General features: G+C 53.8%; 8 protein-coding genes across 8 annotated transcripts; 1 reads left to right on the top strand and 7 right to left on the bottom strand.

The window, feature by feature from the left end:
- Positions 1–828: 828 nt before the first annotated feature.
- QC762_001340 (uncharacterized protein) lies at positions 829–1,899 on the bottom strand (the record flags this gene model as incomplete). Its single annotated transcript, XM_062882966.1, has 1 exon — positions 829–1,899. The coding sequence occupies one exon, from the start codon at positions 1,897–1,899 to the stop codon at positions 829–831; it is 1,071 nt and encodes a 356-aa protein (XP_062738760.1).
- A 1,292-nt stretch (positions 1,900–3,191) lies between these two features.
- QC762_001350 (uncharacterized protein) lies at positions 3,192–5,724 on the bottom strand (the record flags this gene model as incomplete). Its single annotated transcript, XM_062882969.1, has 3 exons — positions 4,938–5,724; positions 3,529–4,873; positions 3,192–3,451 (listed from the first exon to the last, which is right to left on the bottom strand). The coding sequence occupies exons 1-3, from the start codon at positions 5,355–5,357 to the stop codon at positions 3,192–3,194; spliced, it is 2,025 nt and encodes a 674-aa protein (XP_062738759.1). The 5' UTR covers positions 5,358–5,724.
- A 93-nt stretch (positions 5,725–5,817) lies between these two features.
- Positions 5,818–8,056, bottom strand: QC762_001360 (uncharacterized protein). Its single transcript, XM_062882970.1, has 3 exons — positions 7,662–8,056; positions 7,461–7,602; positions 5,818–7,402 (listed from the first exon to the last, which is right to left on the bottom strand). Exons 1-3 carry the CDS (start codon positions 7,999–8,001, stop codon positions 6,412–6,414), a joined length of 1,473 nt encoding a protein of 490 aa, XP_062738758.1. The 5' UTR covers positions 8,002–8,056; the 3' UTR covers positions 5,818–6,411.
- Positions 8,057–8,876: 820 nt separating this feature from the next.
- QC762_001370 (uncharacterized protein) lies at positions 8,877–9,944 on the top strand (the record flags this gene model as incomplete). The annotated part of the gene is made up of 1 exon (XM_062882972.1): positions 8,877–9,944. One exon carries the CDS (start codon positions 8,877–8,879, stop codon positions 9,942–9,944), a length of 1,068 nt encoding a protein of 355 aa, XP_062738757.1.
- Positions 9,945–10,049: 105 nt separating this feature from the next.
- QC762_001380 (uncharacterized protein) lies at positions 10,050–11,729 on the bottom strand (the record flags this gene model as incomplete). The annotated part of the gene is made up of 4 exons (XM_062882974.1): positions 10,050–10,329; positions 10,394–10,682; positions 10,758–10,950; positions 11,006–11,729. The coding sequence occupies 4 exons, from the start codon at positions 11,727–11,729 to the stop codon at positions 10,231–10,233; spliced, it is 1,305 nt and encodes a 434-aa protein (XP_062738756.1). The 3' UTR covers positions 10,050–10,230.
- A 657-nt stretch (positions 11,730–12,386) lies between these two features.
- QC762_001390 (uncharacterized protein) lies at positions 12,387–15,062 on the bottom strand (the record flags this gene model as incomplete). Its single annotated transcript, XM_062882976.1, has 6 exons — positions 14,112–15,062; positions 13,704–14,047; positions 13,228–13,643; positions 12,729–13,147; positions 12,491–12,663; positions 12,387–12,414 (listed from the first exon to the last, which is right to left on the bottom strand). The coding sequence occupies exons 3-6, from the start codon at positions 13,310–13,312 to the stop codon at positions 12,387–12,389; spliced, it is 705 nt and encodes a 234-aa protein (XP_062738755.1). The 5' UTR covers positions 13,313–13,643; positions 13,704–14,047; positions 14,112–15,062.
- A 343-nt stretch (positions 15,063–15,405) lies between these two features.
- On the bottom strand, positions 15,406–17,159 carry APE3 (Aminopeptidase Y; the record flags this gene model as incomplete). The annotated part of the gene is made up of 2 exons (XM_062882978.1): positions 15,406–15,692; positions 15,750–17,159. The coding sequence occupies 2 exons, from the start codon at positions 17,157–17,159 to the stop codon at positions 15,555–15,557; spliced, it is 1,548 nt and encodes a 515-aa protein (XP_062738754.1). The 3' UTR covers positions 15,406–15,554.
- A 539-nt stretch (positions 17,160–17,698) lies between these two features.
- QC762_001410 (uncharacterized protein) lies at positions 17,699–18,811 on the bottom strand (the record flags this gene model as incomplete). The annotated part of the gene is made up of 1 exon (XM_062882979.1): positions 17,699–18,811. One exon carries the CDS (start codon positions 18,809–18,811, stop codon positions 17,699–17,701), a length of 1,113 nt encoding a protein of 370 aa, XP_062738753.1.
- Between the last annotated feature and the right edge of the window lie 997 nt (positions 18,812–19,808).

Raw genomic sequence — 19,808 nt, 5'->3', positions numbered from 1 at the left:
AAATACCTTATAACCCTAGCACTCCTGGCCAGCGGTTTGGCTACGTCGGTAATGGATGCGGTTGCGTTGCTTCCTGATGACTTCCCAGCAATAGACACCATGTGTGAAGATTTCGGTATCGAAGCCCCTCGCGTCTTGGTGGTTTCACAGGAACTAGTCAAGGTTTCAGTGCACTCGATATAGACATGCTTAGATTGAGCATACACACAGTGAAGTGAAGATGTACTGCATAGTGCCGAGGCTTTTCTGTTAACCCTTCTTTTATTCGACACCTTTCCGATGATTGCGTTCATCGCGCCTCCAGCATGACCCTTTTCTGTCATTTCGCCTGTGCTCTGCCCTGTCGAGAACTTCGCATGGCTACAACAGCACCAGGTTTTCCTGACTGTGCCCCTGCCGTACAGGCCCACCCGCAGTTATGGTCGTCACAGAAAAGACTTGATCGTACTTCGCAGGCCGCACTAATAGTCGGACTTAGGGTTATTCCTTGAAAGATACCGCAATCGTCCACATCCGCTATCGTCAACAGCAGCGAGGGTGGCCGTTGGGTTGCAAGAGGGAGAGCTCCAGAAAGGATGCGCCACTCTAGCGCTGGAGAATTCACCTCATGGTGTCAGGGTGATATAGCCGTCCACCAGGCCTGGCTGGCTCTGTTGCACTGGACAAGCGACACCGTGATGTCTACCCACTCAAACACAGTGGATGATCTTTCACCGGTCGGGAAAAGCCTGGCCGAGGGAAACAGGACTCTCCAGCCCAGTGTCGGAGCAGGTGGGTTAAAATTGATGCTGACAAACAATTCATCCGATTGATTACTTTTGTAGACGTTCAAGTTGACACAGCGTGCTCCCTCCTCAGCTTTGGCGGCTTTGCAAATTGCAAAACCGTCATGTCCTCCTCCATCAACTCATCATGCAGATTCCAGCAGTCGGTTCCTCTTCTGAGCATCTCCCAATGTTTGCTCAACGACTCATAGGTCACAACCAACTCGAACCCCGTAAGAAAGCAGAAGCTGATTTCCAGCCTCGCCAATTCTGCCTCACTGACACCGCCGACCTTTGCCACTTTTCCGTGTGCGTAGCTCAAGTCCTCCAGGGCCTTCATGGCCACTCTCAATCCCGCTAGCAACAGACGATGAGCATTCCTCTTAGTTATGGCAATGGCTCGCTCCAGCACGGCCAAACGATGTATGTATAAGGATGTGGCTAGATAGACGGCGGTAGACATGGGGCAGAAACGGTGTATTCGGAGGAGATACTCGGTAATAGATATCGGTGGCGGGAGGCGAGAGTAAAACTTGCGAGTGATGGCGCTATGTTGGAGATTGAGCGGCTGCGAGTTCTCACCAACGACAATATATGGAGCAAGGGGCTGTTCTGCTCTTGAGGCCTGTGTCGGGTAAGGCGCCCGCAGCTGGACGCCGTCGATGGATTGGGCACTGTCGGGTACGGGAACGGACGCGGCCTTCGCGCCCGAATGCAGCGGAGACCGACCGGGCCGGGGGGAGGGCCGTGGAGAGTTTGCTGCGCTTCGTTGCTGAGCAAGACGGGCCAGATTCTTGTCTGAATTGGACCGCACGATACTCTTCTTCTCTGCTTCCATACCTCGCATGTGCGGCATGGTGGGGCTTCTCGGTGGTGGCGTGGGCGGGATGTCTCCCGTCATATTCACGAGCGCCTCGATGCCCGCGCTGAGCATTCTGAGAGCAGCGACGGGCGCAATTTTGTAGATATCGTCGACCTGTGCGGCAAGAGTAGGCGAGGCATCGCTTTCTGGGCTCGGGATGAAGCGCAAGTTGGGGTCGGCTGAGGGAACAGGCGGTGGTGGCGGGGATGGGACGGCACTGGTGTCGCTGCCAGCTTCGTGAGAGGCATCGGCCGATTTGTCGCAGTCTGCCATTTCGAGGGGACCTGCGAGCCCTTCGTGGCTTTAGATGGAAGCCGAGAAACGGCAAAGAGTGCAAATTGGTTGGCGGTTGGATGGGCAAAGGTTACTTATGCCTTGGTACCCGATATCCTTGCGCCACAAGAAAGAGCACGTCGGAGTCCGTAGGCGCCGGCGTGGAATAAAAACAGTTCAAGACTACCAAGGTGGCTTTCTGGTTTTGCGTACTTGAAAAGACAGAGCCGCAGCCAGCCTCATGATCTCGCATTCAGGGTCCAGACAAGGTAGGTAAGTTGCTCAGGGTCTCGTGGTCTCGTGCATTCAAGAGATCTCGTTTGCCGCAGATAGTGGGTCAGTGCCCGGCGGGAGGGGCAAATCAGCGGATGGGTCTGAGAAACTGCCCCGGATGTGAAGAGAACGGTCGGCAGGGGGCGCACCTAGGAGAGGTATCTGGCGATAGCTAGGAGGGCGTAAATGGTATGTTACAGAAAGCTGATATATATGAAAAACCTCCACCTCCGTCTGATGAAGTGAGGAAGAGAACAAGACGTCTGCGACCGGGCCGTTGCCGTTGACGGGTACAATGGAATCAGGTTGAGGATTCGAGGTGCGGATTGTGGGGTGAAAGCCGTTGGCAATTTTCAGGGTCGCTGGTTGGTACAAAAGGACCCCTCCTGGTCTGTGCGCCATGCAATTCGCCTGATGACACGGAAATGCGATGGAGCTTCACATATACAAACCACCACCTACCACCAACCGATCACAGCACACCTATGACATCCTGCCAGCAGATCTGCAACAAACGACATCACTCCTCTCAGCCCCCTCCAGGCAATTCGAGCTCGAATATCACACGATATGTAATTTAACGCGGTGGCGACAGCCGCAAATTCCCCATCATCGCCAGCCCCGCCGCCTATCGTGCTTCATCGTGGCACCGTCACAGATGGATGCATCTTTGTCCAACGAAAGCCATGAGCTGAGATTGACTATACTGGGCCGACGACATGCAGCTTCAATGCAACCCTCCCACTGACACTCAGAGTACAGTCTTGGCATGGTGGCATGCCAAATCGTGGTACCTCTGGAATGGTTGTAGGATGCTGCCTCGGGCTCTCGAACCCTGCATCACCTGTACGTCAGAAAAACAGCGAAGCAAAAGTCACATCTGTCAAGGAAACGAAAATTTTCCAGTAGCAACCTTCCTGAAATTTCCGACTGCCCGCTTCCTTCCACATATCGTGGTAGCCGACTCAATGGCTGCCTACACGCCTATACGCCTACATACGGCACGGCTAAAATCATTCTCAGCATCCAGAGGCAACTTTGCAGTCGACAACAGCTGTTTGCCCATTCTGCACTGCCTGGATAGCCCTCTTTAGAACATCGACCAAGTCGACTGCTTGGTCAACCCTCTCAGCAAAAACGTCTCCTCCAGCTGCTGCTTTGGCAATGCCAGCATAGTCCGGAGAAGGGTTGAACGCAATGTGGATATCGTCATTGGTCGCACCAGCGCCCAGGCCGTCGGGATGGACCAACAATAACGACCTGCGTGGCGCGTTCCAGCCTAAATGTGTGCGTTTACGTCAGTCAGAGCCCCAGGAGGGCTTGGCCTACATGCAGCCAGGAGTCCAGTCCACTTACCCTTGTTGTTCAACACAATGGTCAGAATGGGAATGTTGTAACGCTTTGCAATCCAATACACGCTGCCGGGAACCGAGAACAAAAACGACCCATCGCCGACAATCTGCACCACAAACTTGCCATGCTCGTGGCCCTGAAGTTTGGCCTCATGGTCCGACGCAAGCTTAACTCCGAGAGCACCACCACCAGACCACCCCAACCCCCCACCACCGCAGTTGATCCACTGTCCTGGTTTTGTTGGCTGAATGTTGTCGTGGACGAATAGGGTGTTGGTGACGGCCTCGACGGCCCAGATTGTGTCTTCTGGGCACAACTCTCGCAACTTGGAACACAGGTGGCCGGTCCCAAACTCACCATTGTCAAGAGGTCTCGCTCGCGACGCAATACCGTCAATCCGCTCCCTGTACGACGTTTGCAATGCGGTCCACCTTTGCTCACTGGCCCCGCCTGCCAACTTGGCTCTTAGGCTTTCATCTGATTGCAGTGCCGCCAGGATCTGATTCACAGATGCCATGGCGTCGGCTCGATACCGTGCCTGCGCCTTGATGTAAAAGAGAGGCATCACTTGTTTGAGGGGGTCGACGTCGATATGGAAGATTTTGGCGTCTGATCGTGGTTTACACTGGGTGGGAATCCAGGGAACGTCGCAGTCCAGAACGATGATGGTGTCGGCGGTCTGGATTGCCTCCTCATTGCCGTACCGCAATCCCAGCCATGCCGGATGGTCTGCTGGAAAACACATGTCGCTGCCACCCGTGTCCAGCACTCGAAGGCCTTTGACAGTGTTTGCCAGCTCCACCAACTTTGCCGGCATCTCTGGGTTTCTTCCGGCATATCCAGTAATCAATAGCGGCCTCTCTGCACCGGCCAAGGCTTCTGCGATCTTGCTCACGGCCGACCCAGGTAGCCCGCCTAGCTCAACTGGATCCCATTCGTCTTGTTGGATGCTGTACGGCTCAATCTCCTGTTCCATCACCTCTCTCGATCCGCAAAGATACACGGGACCCTGCGGCGCCGATTTGGCAAACTGCAGCGCCCGGTTGACCATTTGCTTCACGTTTACTCCCGTCTTCAACTCAGCTGAATACCGACAGTACTGAGCGACAATCTGCTTTTGGTCTGGCACATCTTGAATCCAATGGATGAACTCGGTCCGCGAACCGCGCAGCTCGCCTTCCTGCGTGATGGGCGAGATGCCAGCGAAAACGAGGATGGGAGCACGGCCAGCGCTGGCATTGTGGACGGCTGCACCGAGACCCTGGGTGCCCACGTCGACGTGGACGATGACGGCCTGCGGCTTGTTGGTCAGGCGCGCATAACCATCAGCCATCGACATGGCCACCATCTGGTTATGGTGTCAGCGAAGGGTCACACATCACCCCCCAGTGCCACGATGTACGCAGACCTACCTCATTGGGACACGTGATAATCCGAGGAAACTGGCCCTTCTTCTCACGGGCACCCTTGACCATGGCCTCGATGATGCTCGGATGGTCGGAGCCCAGATTGACAAACACATGGGTGACTCCGGCATCCCATAGCGCCTCGAAGAACGCAAATGATGTCGTGTACATTTTGGGATCGATGGCTACCGTCGATGACCACTTCTGCTGTATGTTCCAACTTAGAGAGGATGAGATCAGTGCAGACCTTTGCCTGTTGACGGACGGGGTACAAGTCCTCCTGGAAGTTGTTGTGCCATGGACTGATTTCTGCGAAGAGGAGGCGAACCTGCAATACCCCAGACGAGTAACGCTCACCCCAGACCTGGCTGCGGGAAAAGCCTGGAATGCCCTCTGGCGCGGGGTTGCACGGAGCAATGGCGGCATCGCGGCAGTTCGAGTGGATGGTGGGGTCACCCCGGAGGTGGGGAAGATCGTTGTCTGGGGTTGTGGTAATGTTGATTCGCCTCCGCTATTCCCGCCTTTTGGTGTCGGCTGGGTTGGAAAACCGGTCCTTGATGTGTCGGGTCTCAGGGCGGAAAGTTCGCGGTATCCGGATCTCGGGGGTCGTTTTCCAGGCGACTGTGGCTTCGAGAAGCTTTCTCGAAGACCTTTGTTTCCAAACCCCTGAACAAGGATCCGGTTTGATGTTCCAGTGGTCGGAGTCAAAAGACAAAGAAAGCGCACTCGCCGACGGGCTATTTATTGTCTCCATTCTGCCCGATACGCCCTTCGGTTGGTGCACTTGTGTTGCTCAGGGCGTGGCGCGGATATGGGGTGTCTCGGCTTAAGCCCCGAGCTTCTTTGGCACCCACTTGCACCCATGACGTCCATCCGTCTTATCAAGTGACCAAACCATGAAGCCGCTCTTTTGGTTTTCTGTTTGCTCGAGGATCCTGTTACATAACACAGATCCCTCATACTGCTGTCCATTTAATGTTCCTATCTTTGGTTGGCTACATGTTTACCCTTGATAATCCATTGAGCTTGGTACCGTCCCCGCTTTCCGAGGTCAAGCTGCACCGCTCGGTCGATCTAGCATGAATTAACCTCATCCTTTCTCCAACCCTCGAAACATCACACATTCATGAAGGCCGGTCTTCAAAACAGACTTTTCCGACAAATAATCCCAACCATGAATGAGCTTCGTTCGTGGTTCATAGCATACCTAGATCTAGGGGTTTGACGAAACAATACAAGATGTGCCAAGGGCTATCAAAGCAGTGGTGTCAATCGCCGAAAGGCCCACTCTGAGCCGTTGCTTGCCGCTCCCTCTGTTCCGTCCCACCCAAGCCGGCCGCAACCGGCGGAGGCCGGTGCCGGAATGCGGGGAAGTGGGGCCGGCCGACCTTACATGATGGAGAAAGTTTTCCTGCTTGGGTTAACGTCTGATAACAGTCACGGTCCGATGGACCACAACTGGGATGCAATTGGCGACGCTTTACTCGAGATAGAAGGTCGCTTGTTCTTGGTCTGTTGTGCTGCTCGCCGCGGAAACCACCAACGCTCCACCTGCTTGCAAGCGTAAATACTGGCCTCCTGCATCGGACGCCTCGAGAGAAATCCCGGATCCGTTGGCCAGTCCAGAGCGCCTGTTGAAGCTCGCTGATGCCTTGCTGGCTGCGGTGTTCAGATTCCGGCCTGCTTCAAACTGAACCTGGCTTCCATTCAACCGGCGAAGGTAGACCCCTGGATTACTCGTTGACTCCAAGCTGATGGTGCCATTACCCGACAACCCGGGATTGACAATGCGGAACTGAGTATCTTCCAGGGCGACCGAGCCGCTCGGCACGCTGTTCCCAGTGTAAAATCTGAGGAACAGTCCAGATGAGACGGCCGACCTCAGTCTGACCGGCGTATTTCCATCCGGCACCGGGATGCCAAAGTCCGGTGTTCCGTCGGCCTTCCAATACACCTTTTGCACCCTCGTCCGCCGATTGGGGTCGTTGAGCGGGTCTCCGTTGATATCCTTGTAGCCCCTGTCATGATATACCATCAAGTCACTCTTTCCATCCTCTGATAGCGTGAAGCTGTTGTGTCCTGGACCCCATTGGTTCGTGTTGGCGTTGCTCACAAAGACGGGCGTCCTGCTCTTTGTCCACGATGCTGGGTTCATGAGATTGGCAGTTGCGGACGCGCTTAAAAGGCCCATGCAATAGTTGTGATCCGTGGCTGAGGCGGAGTAGGTCATGAAGATTCTGCCATTCCGTTGGATGACGGACGCTCCCTCATTGACTTTGTACCCTATCCGTTCCCAGGCGAGATCGGGATGAGAGATGGCGACGGCGGTGCCCCGGATAGTCCATGGGTTCTGCAACGGTGCGATGAAGAGAGACGAGTTCTCGCCGGACCGGGACGGGTCTTGCTGGGCCCAGACAAGATAACGCGTGGAGTTGACGGTGAAGGTTGTTGCGTCGAGCGAGAAGGTGTCCCTGCGATTCATCAATTCATCTGTTTCAAATAGAAGCAACAAAGATCATCATGGCTCACCAGTTGGTCTTGATAATCCCCTTTTCGATCCATGTTGATGTCAGGGGGTTAGCACCAGACGCTTCAAGAACAAAAGCTCGAATGCGCCATTCATTTGCTACGCCCAAAGCGACGTAGATATACCATTTTCCGTCGATGAAGTCTAGGGGGACCCTCAACTGGTAAGTGTATATTCTGATCCTTGACGAGTGCGCAACATACGTATCTCGGGTGCCCAGACCTGACCACTCCCAACACCAGACGACTTCCTCCTCCAAACTGTAGTCTCCGCTGCATCACCCAGCGCCTGGATGGACTGAGCACGACGGAGGATGATCCTATCAAAGGCAGGAACTGTGGCGGTGAAGTAGTACCATCCATCCGTGTGTTTGAAAATGTGGGGGTCGGCTCGTTGGTTAGCCAATGTGTTTACATAGCTGACTGCGGGCGACGAGGTGGTAGTCGATGAAGCCTGGGCTGTCACTGGGGCGGCTAGCAATAGAAAGGACGAAAAGGCGATCAACGACGCCACGATACCGCTTCGCTTCCAAAAAGGCCTCATATCGTACTTCGTTTACTTGGAAGCGGTCGCAGTTTGAAACACATGATAGATAGCCATGGTCTGCAGGAGCAGATGGCTCTTTCAAATAGCCTTCAGTTGCACGACATGAAGAGATACCTTGACGGAAAGGCAATTCCCCGGTCTCTCCAATGATCATCCGCATTGTAACAGTCACACATACACTCTTCGCCCTCGGTTGAATGGGTAGAAGAAGGTATATTGGCAGTGATGCCGAAAATATAGTACCTACGAGCCCTGGCTTGAACATTGACGCGCACCAATGAACGATGGAGTGGGATCAGAGTTACATTGCTTTCAAGGTACCCCAGCCTTTTGGGGCATCAGGCAAGTAGATCCGTTGCAGCATCGAATGACCGATTGGGGCGCCACTACCTTAACTATGATTTCTCATCAACTATAGGCGGAATTAATTTGTGTAGTTGTTCTCGGCTACTTCCCTTATTGACCGGATCGGTACCTTGCCTTTTGCCAGCACTGTTGAACCTGGCAAGGTTACATTCATGCCCGACTTTTGCGATCATGGTTGATATCAGGTAGGAAACCCGAACTTCGGAATCAGATGAGGAGGCTGCATAGCACTAGAGTGAGACTGGGTATATTATATTGCATGCTGATTCTCAAGGGCGGGATTGTTTTTAATGTTCAGCCTTGGCGATCATAGCTCAAGTTGTATTGCTAGCGAACCAAGTATTTGCCACGAATGTTAAACTTGACCCCCGTCTATATTTTGGCTTCCAAACATTCTTTCTTAAAAGACTGTCCGCTTTCGAAGTCGACGAAAGGCTCAGTTCGTCAGCTTCTTTCGCCGCCAGCCCCGTGTCTAGATAGGTACCTTTCTACAACAGCTAGGCAGCATGCGCCCTTCCGCTCTCTTCGCCTGTTTATGGGCCTCTGCTACTGCTCTTCCTTCTTCCCTGTCAGCTGGGCCAGATGTCTCCATTGTCCAGCTGTCAAACCAACCTCCCAGTGACCTGCCCACAACATGGCAGTGGACCTCCACTGGACCTCTTGTCGGCCCCAAGAACGACGGTCGGGGGATCGCCGGAATCAAAGACCCAACTATCATCCTGATCAACGGAACCCACCACGTATTTGCTTCTACCGCTCAGTCCGCTGGCTACAACCTGGTTTACTTTACCTTTGCCGACTGGGCCGATGCGCCTAATGCCACTTTTTACTACCTGGATCAAGCCCCTCTTGGGACCGGTTATCGTGCAGCTCCTCAGGTCTTTTGGTTCGCGCCTCACAAACTCTGGTATCTCGTTTACCAGAACGGAAACGCTGCGTACTCCACAAACCCAGACATCAACAATCCCAAGGGCTGGACTGCTCCCAAGGTCTTCTATCCAGATGGGATGCCCAAGATTATCGAACAAAACATTGGGGACGGGTACTGGGTTGACATGTGGGTCATCTGCGATCCGGCAAGCTGTCATCTATTTTCATCAGACGACAACGGGCAGCTCTACCGATCTGAAACCAGCCTTGAACAATTTCCCAACGGCATGAGCCAACCCGTAATTGCCATGCAGGACAATCGCAACGACCTTTTTGAGGCAGCGTGCGTGTATTCGCTTCCCGATGGCAAATATTTGCTGCTGGTCGAAGCCATTGGAACCGACGGTCACCGGTGGTTCAGGTCTTGGACGGCAGATTCCATCAGGGGGCCATGGCAGGGGCTAGCCAACACGGAGCAAAACCCATGGGCAAGAAGCAACAATGTTCAGTTCGATGGGGATGTCTGGACGAAAAGCATCAGTCATGGGGAGATTATCAGGGACGGGACGGTGGACGAGAAGCTGCTGATTGATCCATGTAATATCCGGTTCATGTACCAAGGGATGGATCCAAGTGCTGGTGGGGAGTACAATGCATTGCCATGGAGGTTGGGCTTTATCACACACAACAACCCTGCTTGTTAGGAGGGCATGGCAGGCCAAAGATAGATCTCGCCCTGTTGCATGGTTAGATGGAAGAGCCATTTGTTCCATAGACACAGATCCAACAAGTCAGAGCTCTGGGGATGAAGGTAAACCAACAGAACAACCGCCCGCAACATTTAACTCATCCACGCATGAGACTGTATGAAACTACATACGTGTATCTACAATTATTTTGTGAAGTAGGTAACTACCCACCATATATCCAGTCCAAGTCCAATGGTCATCCACTATTTCCGAGCAATGTCATTGAAAGCTTATGTGCAGCTTAAGCTGATCCTAGCACAGTGTCCTTCACAATCGCCAAAAACTGCTCAATATCACTCAAGAATGCCTTGGGGGCTTGCAGTGCCGCAAAGTGGCCGCCCTGTTTTGCATTTGTCGCAAGTCAGCACTCCTCACACCAACTGCGGCCTGTTGCTGCGACATACCTTTTCATGAACTCCATAAAATACCAAATTTGGGAACAGCTCTCTAGCCCAAGATTCAGGAAGCGTGGCAATCTCCACCGGGAAGCACGAGTAGCCCATGGGTTTTGTCAACGAAGGGTTGTATGGCGGAAGCTCACCGCCAACAACGCTGGTCAGTTCGGAATACGCCCACATTGACCGGGCATACGAGTTGGTCAACCAATAGTACGAGACAAACGAGAGAATGGTGTCGATAGATGGGAACGGGGAGTGTCTGTTGTCGGACCATTCAATCAACTTTTCACCCATCCTTGTCGGTCGAGATGTGTTAGCAAAAGCAAAGCAGGCGGACGGAGCAGCATATTTTTGGGGGTCCTGTTCGTACCAGGCTAGCATTGCAACTGGGTTGGTCTGAAGCACCAGGGAAATGGTCGAAGGGCGGGTTCCATGCTCGACAGCGTAGGCGTTACCGGTGGTGGCCCAAGCCGCAGCGTAGTCCACCTTTGCTTGTTCTTCGGCCGAGATATTCAGATGAGCGACGGAGGATTGCTGTTGGGATGTCATGAAAAACATGTTTACTTTTTTTTGCTCATTAGTACGGTACGCCAGGGGGGGCTCAAAGGGGACACAAACAATGGTAAGCCTTGCACTCGTCATGATGGCTCAGCACCTGTGACAGGAAGCTGCCAACATCTCCTCCCTGTGCCACATATCCATTGAAGCCCAATTGAACCATAAGAGAGTTGATGGCCTCGCCCGCGGTTGCCATGGTCAGCTCCTTGGTCTCCTCGGGGCGGAAACTGAGGCCGTAATCAGGGATGGACGGGACAACAACGTGGTAGGGGAGAGTGTCGGCGGTGTACTTCTCCACCAAAAGTTCCATGACTGGGAGAAACTCCATCCAGGACCCGGGCCAGCCATGGAGAAGGGTGATGGGGACGGCATCCTCACGCTTGGAGAACAAGGCGGCAAAGTGGAGGTCGAAAACCTGTCCGTCTGACGGGAGAGTGACGTTGATGCGGAAGTTGGGGAACTTGTTTTGTTGTTCCTCGTGCGCGCGCCAGTCAAATTCGGAGAGCCAGATTTGCTGGGCATCGAGAAGCCAGGAGCGGGAAACCCCGTACGTTCCATTGACAGGGTCCGCGTGGGTATTATAATACTGAGGCACAGCGATGTTGGCCTGGTCGACTTGGGCCGAGAGGCGATGGATATCTCTCATAGAAACGTTGAGTGAGAAGGGTGTCGGCTGGGTCAGGATTCCCGGTGGGAGAATCCCAAACGAAGAGAGGTTGAGAGCCATCTTGCTGGCAGTGCCTGTTGGCTTGCTGGATGATTGTGGGTGATCAGTGAGGTCCATCCTGGATTTCGAGAGGGGATCGTGAGATTTATTTAAACTGGCGGGCTAGGATATCCACAACGTCGATAGGTCGACAGCCTGACAAGTTGACAAGTTCAAGGACAGGTTGAACAGGGGCGGTGATGATTAATATACGTTGTGTTGTAAGAACTAAAGCGGACCGAACCTAGTTTCTTGGGACCTAACGGTATTCAGGAAGAGAGGCGGGGTATTTACATCATCTGTTCGCTGGCAGCTGTAGTACCGACCGGAAGTGGAAAGACTCTGTGTAACTCCCAAATCCCGTGATAGGCCCCAATGCTGCTGGGACCTGGCCCGGTATCGATATCGATGGGGAGATGGTGTTCGTCGAGGTTAGCGTCGCAGCCTTCACTCAGAAACGGCACACGAATCAGCTTTTTATTTGTGATTAGGCGCCGGCTGCATGGCCGTGGCGCGACTATTGGTGGTCCTAGATGATTGCATGTTGACCCCACCTTCTTTTCCCAAACCGCATGCATCGAACAGCCAGTGTGATTGTGACGAGAACATGTATAAAGTCTGAATTAGCACGCCATTGGTCTTGATGCTAAGAGGGCGGTGGCTGTTGTATGGGGACAGCTAGGTACAAAGATATCAAAGAGTCATGTGATTTGACTGTACTCGACCGAACTCCGCCTAGTTGAAGCTGATGTGAACGTGGTCCCTGTATCCTGTATTAGATCCTCGTCCTCGCTTGCCATTGATACTTGGCTCCCGGGCTAGTGAACTTTGATGCTTACCAGTGGTTTTGGGTGACATCTCCACGATCCTCCATGGCGCGCCAGCTGGTCCAGGCCTTGACACCATCACTAGGACTCCAGATGCGCTGGCCCCAGATGATATACTTGAGGTTCAAGCTGGCACGGTTGTTCATGGCCCACTCAGCGAGCTGGCGGCCGGACATGGTGGGAACCTACCGGGGAGTCTCAGGTCAGTGCAAGCTCAACATCGAAGCCAAAGTCTCAGAGGGGCACTTACACCACCAGCATCAGAGCACATGTAATCGATCGCCTTGCCGCAGCAGTGATCCGAAGTACCGGGACAGGCGCAAGCCCGGGTGCAGTAAATCTGTCTGACTCTGCCGGGGAAGGCAGCGACAACCTTCTTGGCACCCTCAACAGCCACGGCCTTGCAGGCCCCGACGGCGGGGATAGCTGGGGCAGAATACCCTCCGAAGCCGGTGGCAGAAGAAGAGCAGCATCTCATCTGCGCAGGTCCCGGGCAAAGACCAGTCAGTGTGCTCCCTGCGCAGTCCGATGCCCAACGACAGTTGCCAGCGGAACCGTTGGGGCAGGAAGCCTTGGTGCAGCACTTGACATTGGAAGCATCAGACGGGCACGCTCCATCAATGGTAATGCCGCCAGATGATGAGCAAGTCGACGTGGTGACGCAGACGCCTTCATGATGTCAGCATTTAGGTGTATGGGGGCTGGGTTACACTCCTTCGCAGTGTGGCAACTGAGGACTCGGAACATACCAGCTCTTCCGCCAGAACCAACACAGGGCTCATTGACAGCGGCCAAGGCGGCGGTGGCAAAGAGGGCGAGCGACTTGATCTGCATGTTGGGTGGTGGGATTAGGACAAATACTGGAGGATAAAGTTTTAGAGCAGGTTTGATGGGTGGGGAGAGGGAGAAAGGGTTGTTCTTATATACCCTTAATCACCAGCCTGCCAGGGCAAAGCGAGGAGGGCCATCATCCACACAGGGGCAAGTTGCATGGTCTGCTGAAAAGCTCCTCCTGTATCTGACGATTCACCCCGTCAGGCACACCGAGGCTTATCCGTCCACTCACGCAGAGAGGGTTGAGGGTGTGGCCTTTGGTGTGGAGATGTTTCCTTCCCACATCCCACCATCCTACCTGCAAGTATCCTTGGCTGCAGTGGTAGCTTGTCTGAGATGGGGGGTTGTCAACCCCAGATACATCTGCAAGGGGCAGGTACAAAGAGCTCACTCGGATCATCCTGACATTGACATGTAGATTTCTGGTCAATCTGAAAATCGCCAAACATCTCTTGGCAGGACACGGCGGCCCAAAAGGTTCACCACAGGCGCGGGGTGTACTTGGACCTTATCAATGAGACCAGGTTGGAGGCCGACTTGACATGCATAGAATATCTCTTGCGGCTTGTTACAGTGGGTTGTCATTGTTATCTGCTGCTTGCCAAGTGGTTTGAGTGTGGCATGTAGGCGCAACCTGATGTCTTTGAGAGTCGGACACAAAAATGCCCGTCTGACGGAACTGGGGAGGTGTTTGTCGCCTGGTGCGGTAGGCACCGTTTGGTACTTAGTCTGGCCCTTGTGTTATATGTAAACATGTGTCAAGTGTGATATGATTTTGGCAATGCTGAGAGTTACACACCTATTGCTTTACCGGCAATTGAGAGGTGGAATGTGGGGTTCCAGGAAGTGCACAGGAATCACCTGGAGAGCTAAACATGGGATTCTGGGGGATTCAGGATGGATGGACTGGATTTCGAAGCCAAGAGGAATGTTCTACTCGGCTACTCCCTTGAAGCTCCCGCAGCTGGTGCGGGTGGATGTTGACTCTGCTGTAGCAGTCCAACCAATGCGAGGTTGGCAATTCCCATGCACCGATAGAGATGAGATGCAACCCCAAGTGCCCTGCAGATATTGGACTGGCATGCAGCTGGGGGCATAAACCCGACCAAAAGGTAAAACCGGGGAATCATACGGCGGGCAAAGATGGAATAGAAGCAAGGCCTTCAAAAACTCCTAGGAGTTCTAGCTAGTATTGAACTGGCTGACTGAGAGGTTCTGATGCCTTGATCGTCTTGTGGTATCGATTTCAGCCCAGAGTGTGCCACGAGTCGACAGTGTCTTGAAGCTTGGGGACGGGAGCGTGGGGGTTTTAAAGGGTTGTGGCGTATCGATTGGGCAACAGCTGTCCTCCATTGGTCCTAATGCCGGTGAAAGGTTCGGCATGTGTTGATATCTCATGCAGGGCGCAGGGACCATCGCCAGGTGCTGCATGACCCCAATCTTAAGTCCCCTACCCTCCCCGCATTCTCTTATCCTATCTCTCTGCTGAACGAGAGCACCTGGCGAGATAACCCATCGCCATTGATCGTGATGACTAGCTCCAATGACCAACCTGCTTAGCACCTGTTCAACCTCGATTGATTCCAGCTACGTCTCTTGTGGCATGGCCTCAGCGCTCTTTAGTTGACTTGCATGGTGAATATTGTGCCCTTGGCCTTGGCGACAGTTCTGCAAAACCCTCCTTGGAGACCGTACCCTGTTACCGTTACCGAAGGGAGGGTGGGAGTGAGGGGGAACTTCGGGTGGAACCGTCCGATATCGATGTCTTACGCCTAAGATTCGCGTCGTTTCCTGTTATTTGACAGCTTTTGGGGGGGTGACACTTGCCGAACCACCGGGCCAACGCTTCGGTGCTGAGACCCTGTTTTGGGAGGTCCAGTTGACTGGCGCGCTGGTACTGTTTCACCACAGAACACCCATCTGTGTTGTCTACCGGTTTCTTCCATGATCTGCAGTACTCGTCTACATACCTTCTCATTTAGGCTCAGGAGTGTATGTCCAAGTCCCAACTATCGGCCTAACTTTGTCTCCATCTGACCATCCAGGTTCTGGATCGCATAGCTGTTAGCACAAAACAGCCGGATCAAAAACAGGCGGTGAATATGACAAAGTAATGCAGTCTCACTCTATTAAATTTAATGTTATTTACTAACATTATGCCATTGTAATGTATGCCTTCTCCTGTAGAAACTCCTCTTATGCATCAATTACCTACCTAGGAAAGGGTGCGAAAGAAATGAGCTCAGACAAAAAGCTTGTCACCATGATACTTTGTCTGCTCGTGATACATGTTTGTGGTAGCGAACTGCTCCTCGTCAAGCGTTCTCTTGGGGAAGCCATCAAAAGAAGTAGCAAATGTAGCAACCGAGTGGGCAACCAACTAAAGCCGAGCATTAATACGTGTGTCATCTTTTCGTTGTTGTGGGTCAATACATACCTTGGTGTTGATCTCCCAAGCTGTGAGGTTCAGATTCTGGATATCATCACAGAGCTCATGATAGCAGACATCGTATGGAACACCATACTCGCCGCCAAACATCCGAGCCTCAGCCCTGGATTTGATGCCTTCGGCGCCGGTAGCAATACCACCCGCGGGGATACCGTGCCGGATGAAACCATCATAATCACTGCGTCCATCGAAGGGGATAAAGGTGTAGTTGAGTCCGTGCTTGGTGTACCAGTCGACGTACAGGTCGCGAAGCGCTTGCGAGCCAACTGGATTGACCGCGTCTCGAGCATCGTAGACTTGGTATGCAAAGTTGGGGCTGGCCAGCATGTCATAGTCCATGAACAGACGGATCTTCTTGTTCTCCTCGGGAGCCAAGACACTAACATAGTGATCAGAGCCCAGCAAGCCTTCCTCTTCGGCAGACCACCATGCAAAACGCACGCAGTTGTTGACAGAGAAGTTGGCCAGGTTCAAAGCAACCTCCAAAAGAGCCAGGCTTCCTGATCCGTCATCATTGATGCCGGGGCCCTCCCCAACAGAATCACTGTGGCCTCCAAGCATGACGCAGTTTTCTTGATCTCCTCCTTTTGTTTGGGCAATGATGTTGTTGGTCACGATCTGGTTCACGACGGCGTCAATGTAAGCGGTGGCGGCGATCGTCTTACCCGTCTCGAGTCTCTCGACGTAGGGACGGGCCTCCCTGCCAGACAAGCCAAAGGTAGCAACGTGGTTTTTGGACGGGGTGCCGAGGGTGCCTCCCACAGGCGCGTCTTCGTAGTTGTAGACCACAGCAGCGATGGCGCCTGCCTTGCCAGCAAGCTCTGACTTTGTGCCAAAGGGGCAAACACCGCGCTTGATGAAAGCGATGTTGCCTGAGACAGCCTCGGGGTAGTCCTCTTCGTTGCAGCCTTCGTTCGAGACGAGCACCAGGTTCCCGTTCACCGGTTCCTTATTCTTAGTCGGGGGCGTCAGGCTCATAGGATAGGCGGTGAAAGGCAGCTTGTCGTCGATGGTCAGACGGCTCTCGAAGATGGTTCCCGACACGGCGGAGAAAGGCTGCAGACCAAATGTGTAGTAGTCGCTGACGGCATTGAGGGCTTTCTGTATGTACTTGATGGTGCCTTCGTGGCCCGGACTTCCGATAACACGCGTGGGACGGCCGAACTTGTCCTCGGACAGCTTGGCGATCTTGTAGAGGTGTTTGGCGCGGGCGAGAAGGTTGTCGGCTTTGATGGTGTCTTGGAGAGCTTCCGAATCGACGAGTGGCTTGTCGCCGTGGGTACCAATAGGCGCCTGGGCCTGCTGGTCATGAAGGATTGGTTTTTGCTGCACAGCAAAGGCGGACACGCCTACGGCGGCCGCCAGTCCGTGGAGGGCAATTGCCTTTAGTCTAGGCATTGCTGCAGTATTGGAGTCGGAATGATATATATGGCAGGCGTAGAAAGCAAACGTGCCGGTTTGAGGAGGATAAAGCGGTGCGAGAAGCTGCAGGAGCTTCGCACAGAGAAACTGACGTTGAGGTCGGTGTTGTGGTGTTGTGGTGTTGTGGTGTTGTGGGTGTGTCACTGATAATGCATGTTGCTGCGCCGACAACGCAAGCAGGGACCTGGACCCTTCCGAAGCGCAGCTGACACCCGTGGACGCAAAGGGCGCCCAACCCGAAAGGAAACCCCTGTCTCCCTTATCGATTAGGTGGTTTGTGGGGGAGATGACGTCGGATGAGCAAAAAGGGCGGGATCGATACCCGACAACCTGGAAGCTGCAGCATCACAGACCAAAAAGCAAAGGCATCAACAGTTACAAAGCAACAAGACTGTATATTCAGATCCCACTCCCAAGGTATCAACTATTTCCGGGTATCATCCTTTCATGCCCCATTCTAATGCATTCGGACACTAAAAAAATAACCATTCGTTGCCGATTCCCCTTCAAGTTATTCATCGCCGATCCCAGCCCGAGTATGCATACATTGGTCCATGGGCCTCTCTCTCCTCGCGCTCTCTCTGCTCTTTCTGTAACCTTTCCAATTCCCTCCGTCTCATCGACTCGATGTCGTCGGAATACCGATGTCTGCGCCCCTCCCACCGCTCTCTCTCGGGCATGTCATTTGTCGACAGCCTCCTCCCCACCCGGTTCAGCCGATCATGCTCTACACAGCGGTCTGTGAAGATGCCCAGCGTCGAGCTCATGACGGTTGACCTGGGGTTTGAGCACATGCCCACGATGCAAGCATGCCTCTCCTCGCAATAGCCTCCCGGAAACCGCGCTTTAAAGCGGCAGTTCTTCCCCTTGCATCCATGATCGGTGCAAAAGTCAACCCCGGTCATCCTTGGGAGTCTGCATCGGGAGCTGTTGCACTCGTGATCCTTGCACATGACCCCTCCGTTCTCCCTGACCCCTCGATCACAGGACGAGATGGCACATTTGTGCTCCTTGCACCACTTTGCGTCTCTTTCCCTGCCGTGCGAGCATTCCCCAAACGCGCACTTGTGTTCTAGACAGTACTTGGTGTCGTATCCAGGTTTCCTCCGCGCGCACCCGGCCCAGGCGCAGTTGAAGCTGCCGTAGTGGGCTGCGCACACAATGTCGAGGGTCCCGTCTCGGTTCTCATAGCATGGTCTCTCGCACCGCGGCACGTTGCAGGTCAAGATGTGAAGGTCGCATCTCTGCTGCTGCCTCTTATTGGTCGATCCAGCAAGACACCCCCGCATGGTGCAGCGGTGACGGGGGCAAAAGTACTGCGTCCATTCTGCTGACGATGAATAGGAGCCCGTCTGCGAACAGTCAGGGTGGCCGCAGCTCAAATCGACAGAGCAGAAACGCTCATGCTCCCTTTTGGGGTTAGGGCAGTGGAGACCCTTGGAAAGGGGAAAGGTTCGCTCGCAGGTGTGGACGTTGCAAAACTCGGAGTAGATCTTGCGTCCACCCACACGGGCAAAGGCATGCTTGCGACGGCAGCCAGAGATGAGGCAGTTGCGAGGATCGGATTCGGAATAGGCCCCAGTGCTGGTGTCGGAGTAGTAGTTGTAGGAAGTGTCGGAAGGGCTCATGAGAGGCGATTCGGGCTTCGATTCTGGGAGTGACTGTTGACAAACCGTCTGGGTTGCAAAAGCCTGGTCGAAAAGCAAATGTTAAGCTAGATTGGTCCTTAGGCGTGATAGATGTTGTGATGTCTTGTGAGAGCCTGTTTAAGTTTGGCTTGTAGCCGCATCTTATAACCAGCGGCGGCACAGAGGCAGCCCTGTGTGTGTCCCCGGGGTGCACATGCACGATGGCGGTTGAGTGTTGTGCATTTGACGGGTGCCTTGCAGGGGGTTGCTGCTGCGGACAGCCACAAATGCAGCAGCATTTCCTCTATAAGGCTCAGTGGGTGCTTGGTGTGACGTAGCGCTTATGGTGGGTGCGAGGCGAAGCACTCTCTCTTGAGACGCGAGAGCCGCCCATTCAGACACCAAACCCCACAACTCTGGACTGCGAGCCGCTGCGGCAAGCTCTCAGGTCATTGTTCGGGAACCGGGATGTAAAGACAACGTGCAGCCGAACGAAAGCTATGCTCGTCTCCGTAAAGTCGGGTGCCAAAGTGCCTGTCCCAGGCTCAATCGAGAACCTGGCCTGGAGAATGAACACTGAACAGTTGGCTGTTCCTTACACGCCATACACGACCATCCGGTGTCCTATGTGCAACCAGAATGACGCGGCGTCTCGACTATGAGGAGGGCGAAGGCGGTGCGGGCTTCCAGAGGAGGTCTCTGAGCTTCAGCATTCTTAACTTGATAGGGCAAGACTCCCTCATCGGCCGCAAGAGGTTGGCCAGCTTTGGGTTGCCTCGCACAGTCGACGCGACCAAGCGGCACAGCAACCCAACAGTCATCACTAATTCCGTCCTCCTTTACCATGTAACGGCAAGGCCCACTGTTAGTGAAAAGAGCAAGGGCAATCGCAAATGCTATCTTGCCAAGCCTCTCACCAGGAGGACTCCTGTGTATGTCATCATTGACTGGCGCAGCAGAAACCGCCTCAGGCTGTGGCACTTTCTATTCCCCCTAG

Source organism: Podospora pseudocomata, chromosome 7, assembly GCF_035222375.1.
Source record: "Podospora pseudocomata strain CBS 415.72m chromosome 7, whole genome shotgun sequence".
Taxonomy (NCBI): Eukaryota; Fungi; Ascomycota; class Sordariomycetes; order Sordariales; family Podosporaceae; genus Podospora; species Podospora pseudocomata.
Note: the sequence above shows the minus strand (reverse complement) of the source record. Positions and strands in the feature narration are given on the sequence as shown.

Excerpts from the sequence above, each read along its gene's own strand:
- QC762_001360 (XM_062882970.1), bottom strand. The coding sequence starts at position 8,001 with ATGAGGCCTTTTTGGAAGCGAAGCGGTATCGTGGCGTCGTTGATCGCC. Across the intron at positions 7,603-7,661 it reads GGTCTGGGCACCCGAGATAC|ACTTCATCGACGGAAAATGG; the intron begins GTATGTTGCGCA and ends GGGTCCCCCTAG. Across the intron at positions 7,403-7,460 it reads GGGATTATCAAGACCAACTG|GGACACCTTCTCGCTCGACG; the intron begins GTGAGCCATGAT and ends GATGAATCGCAG.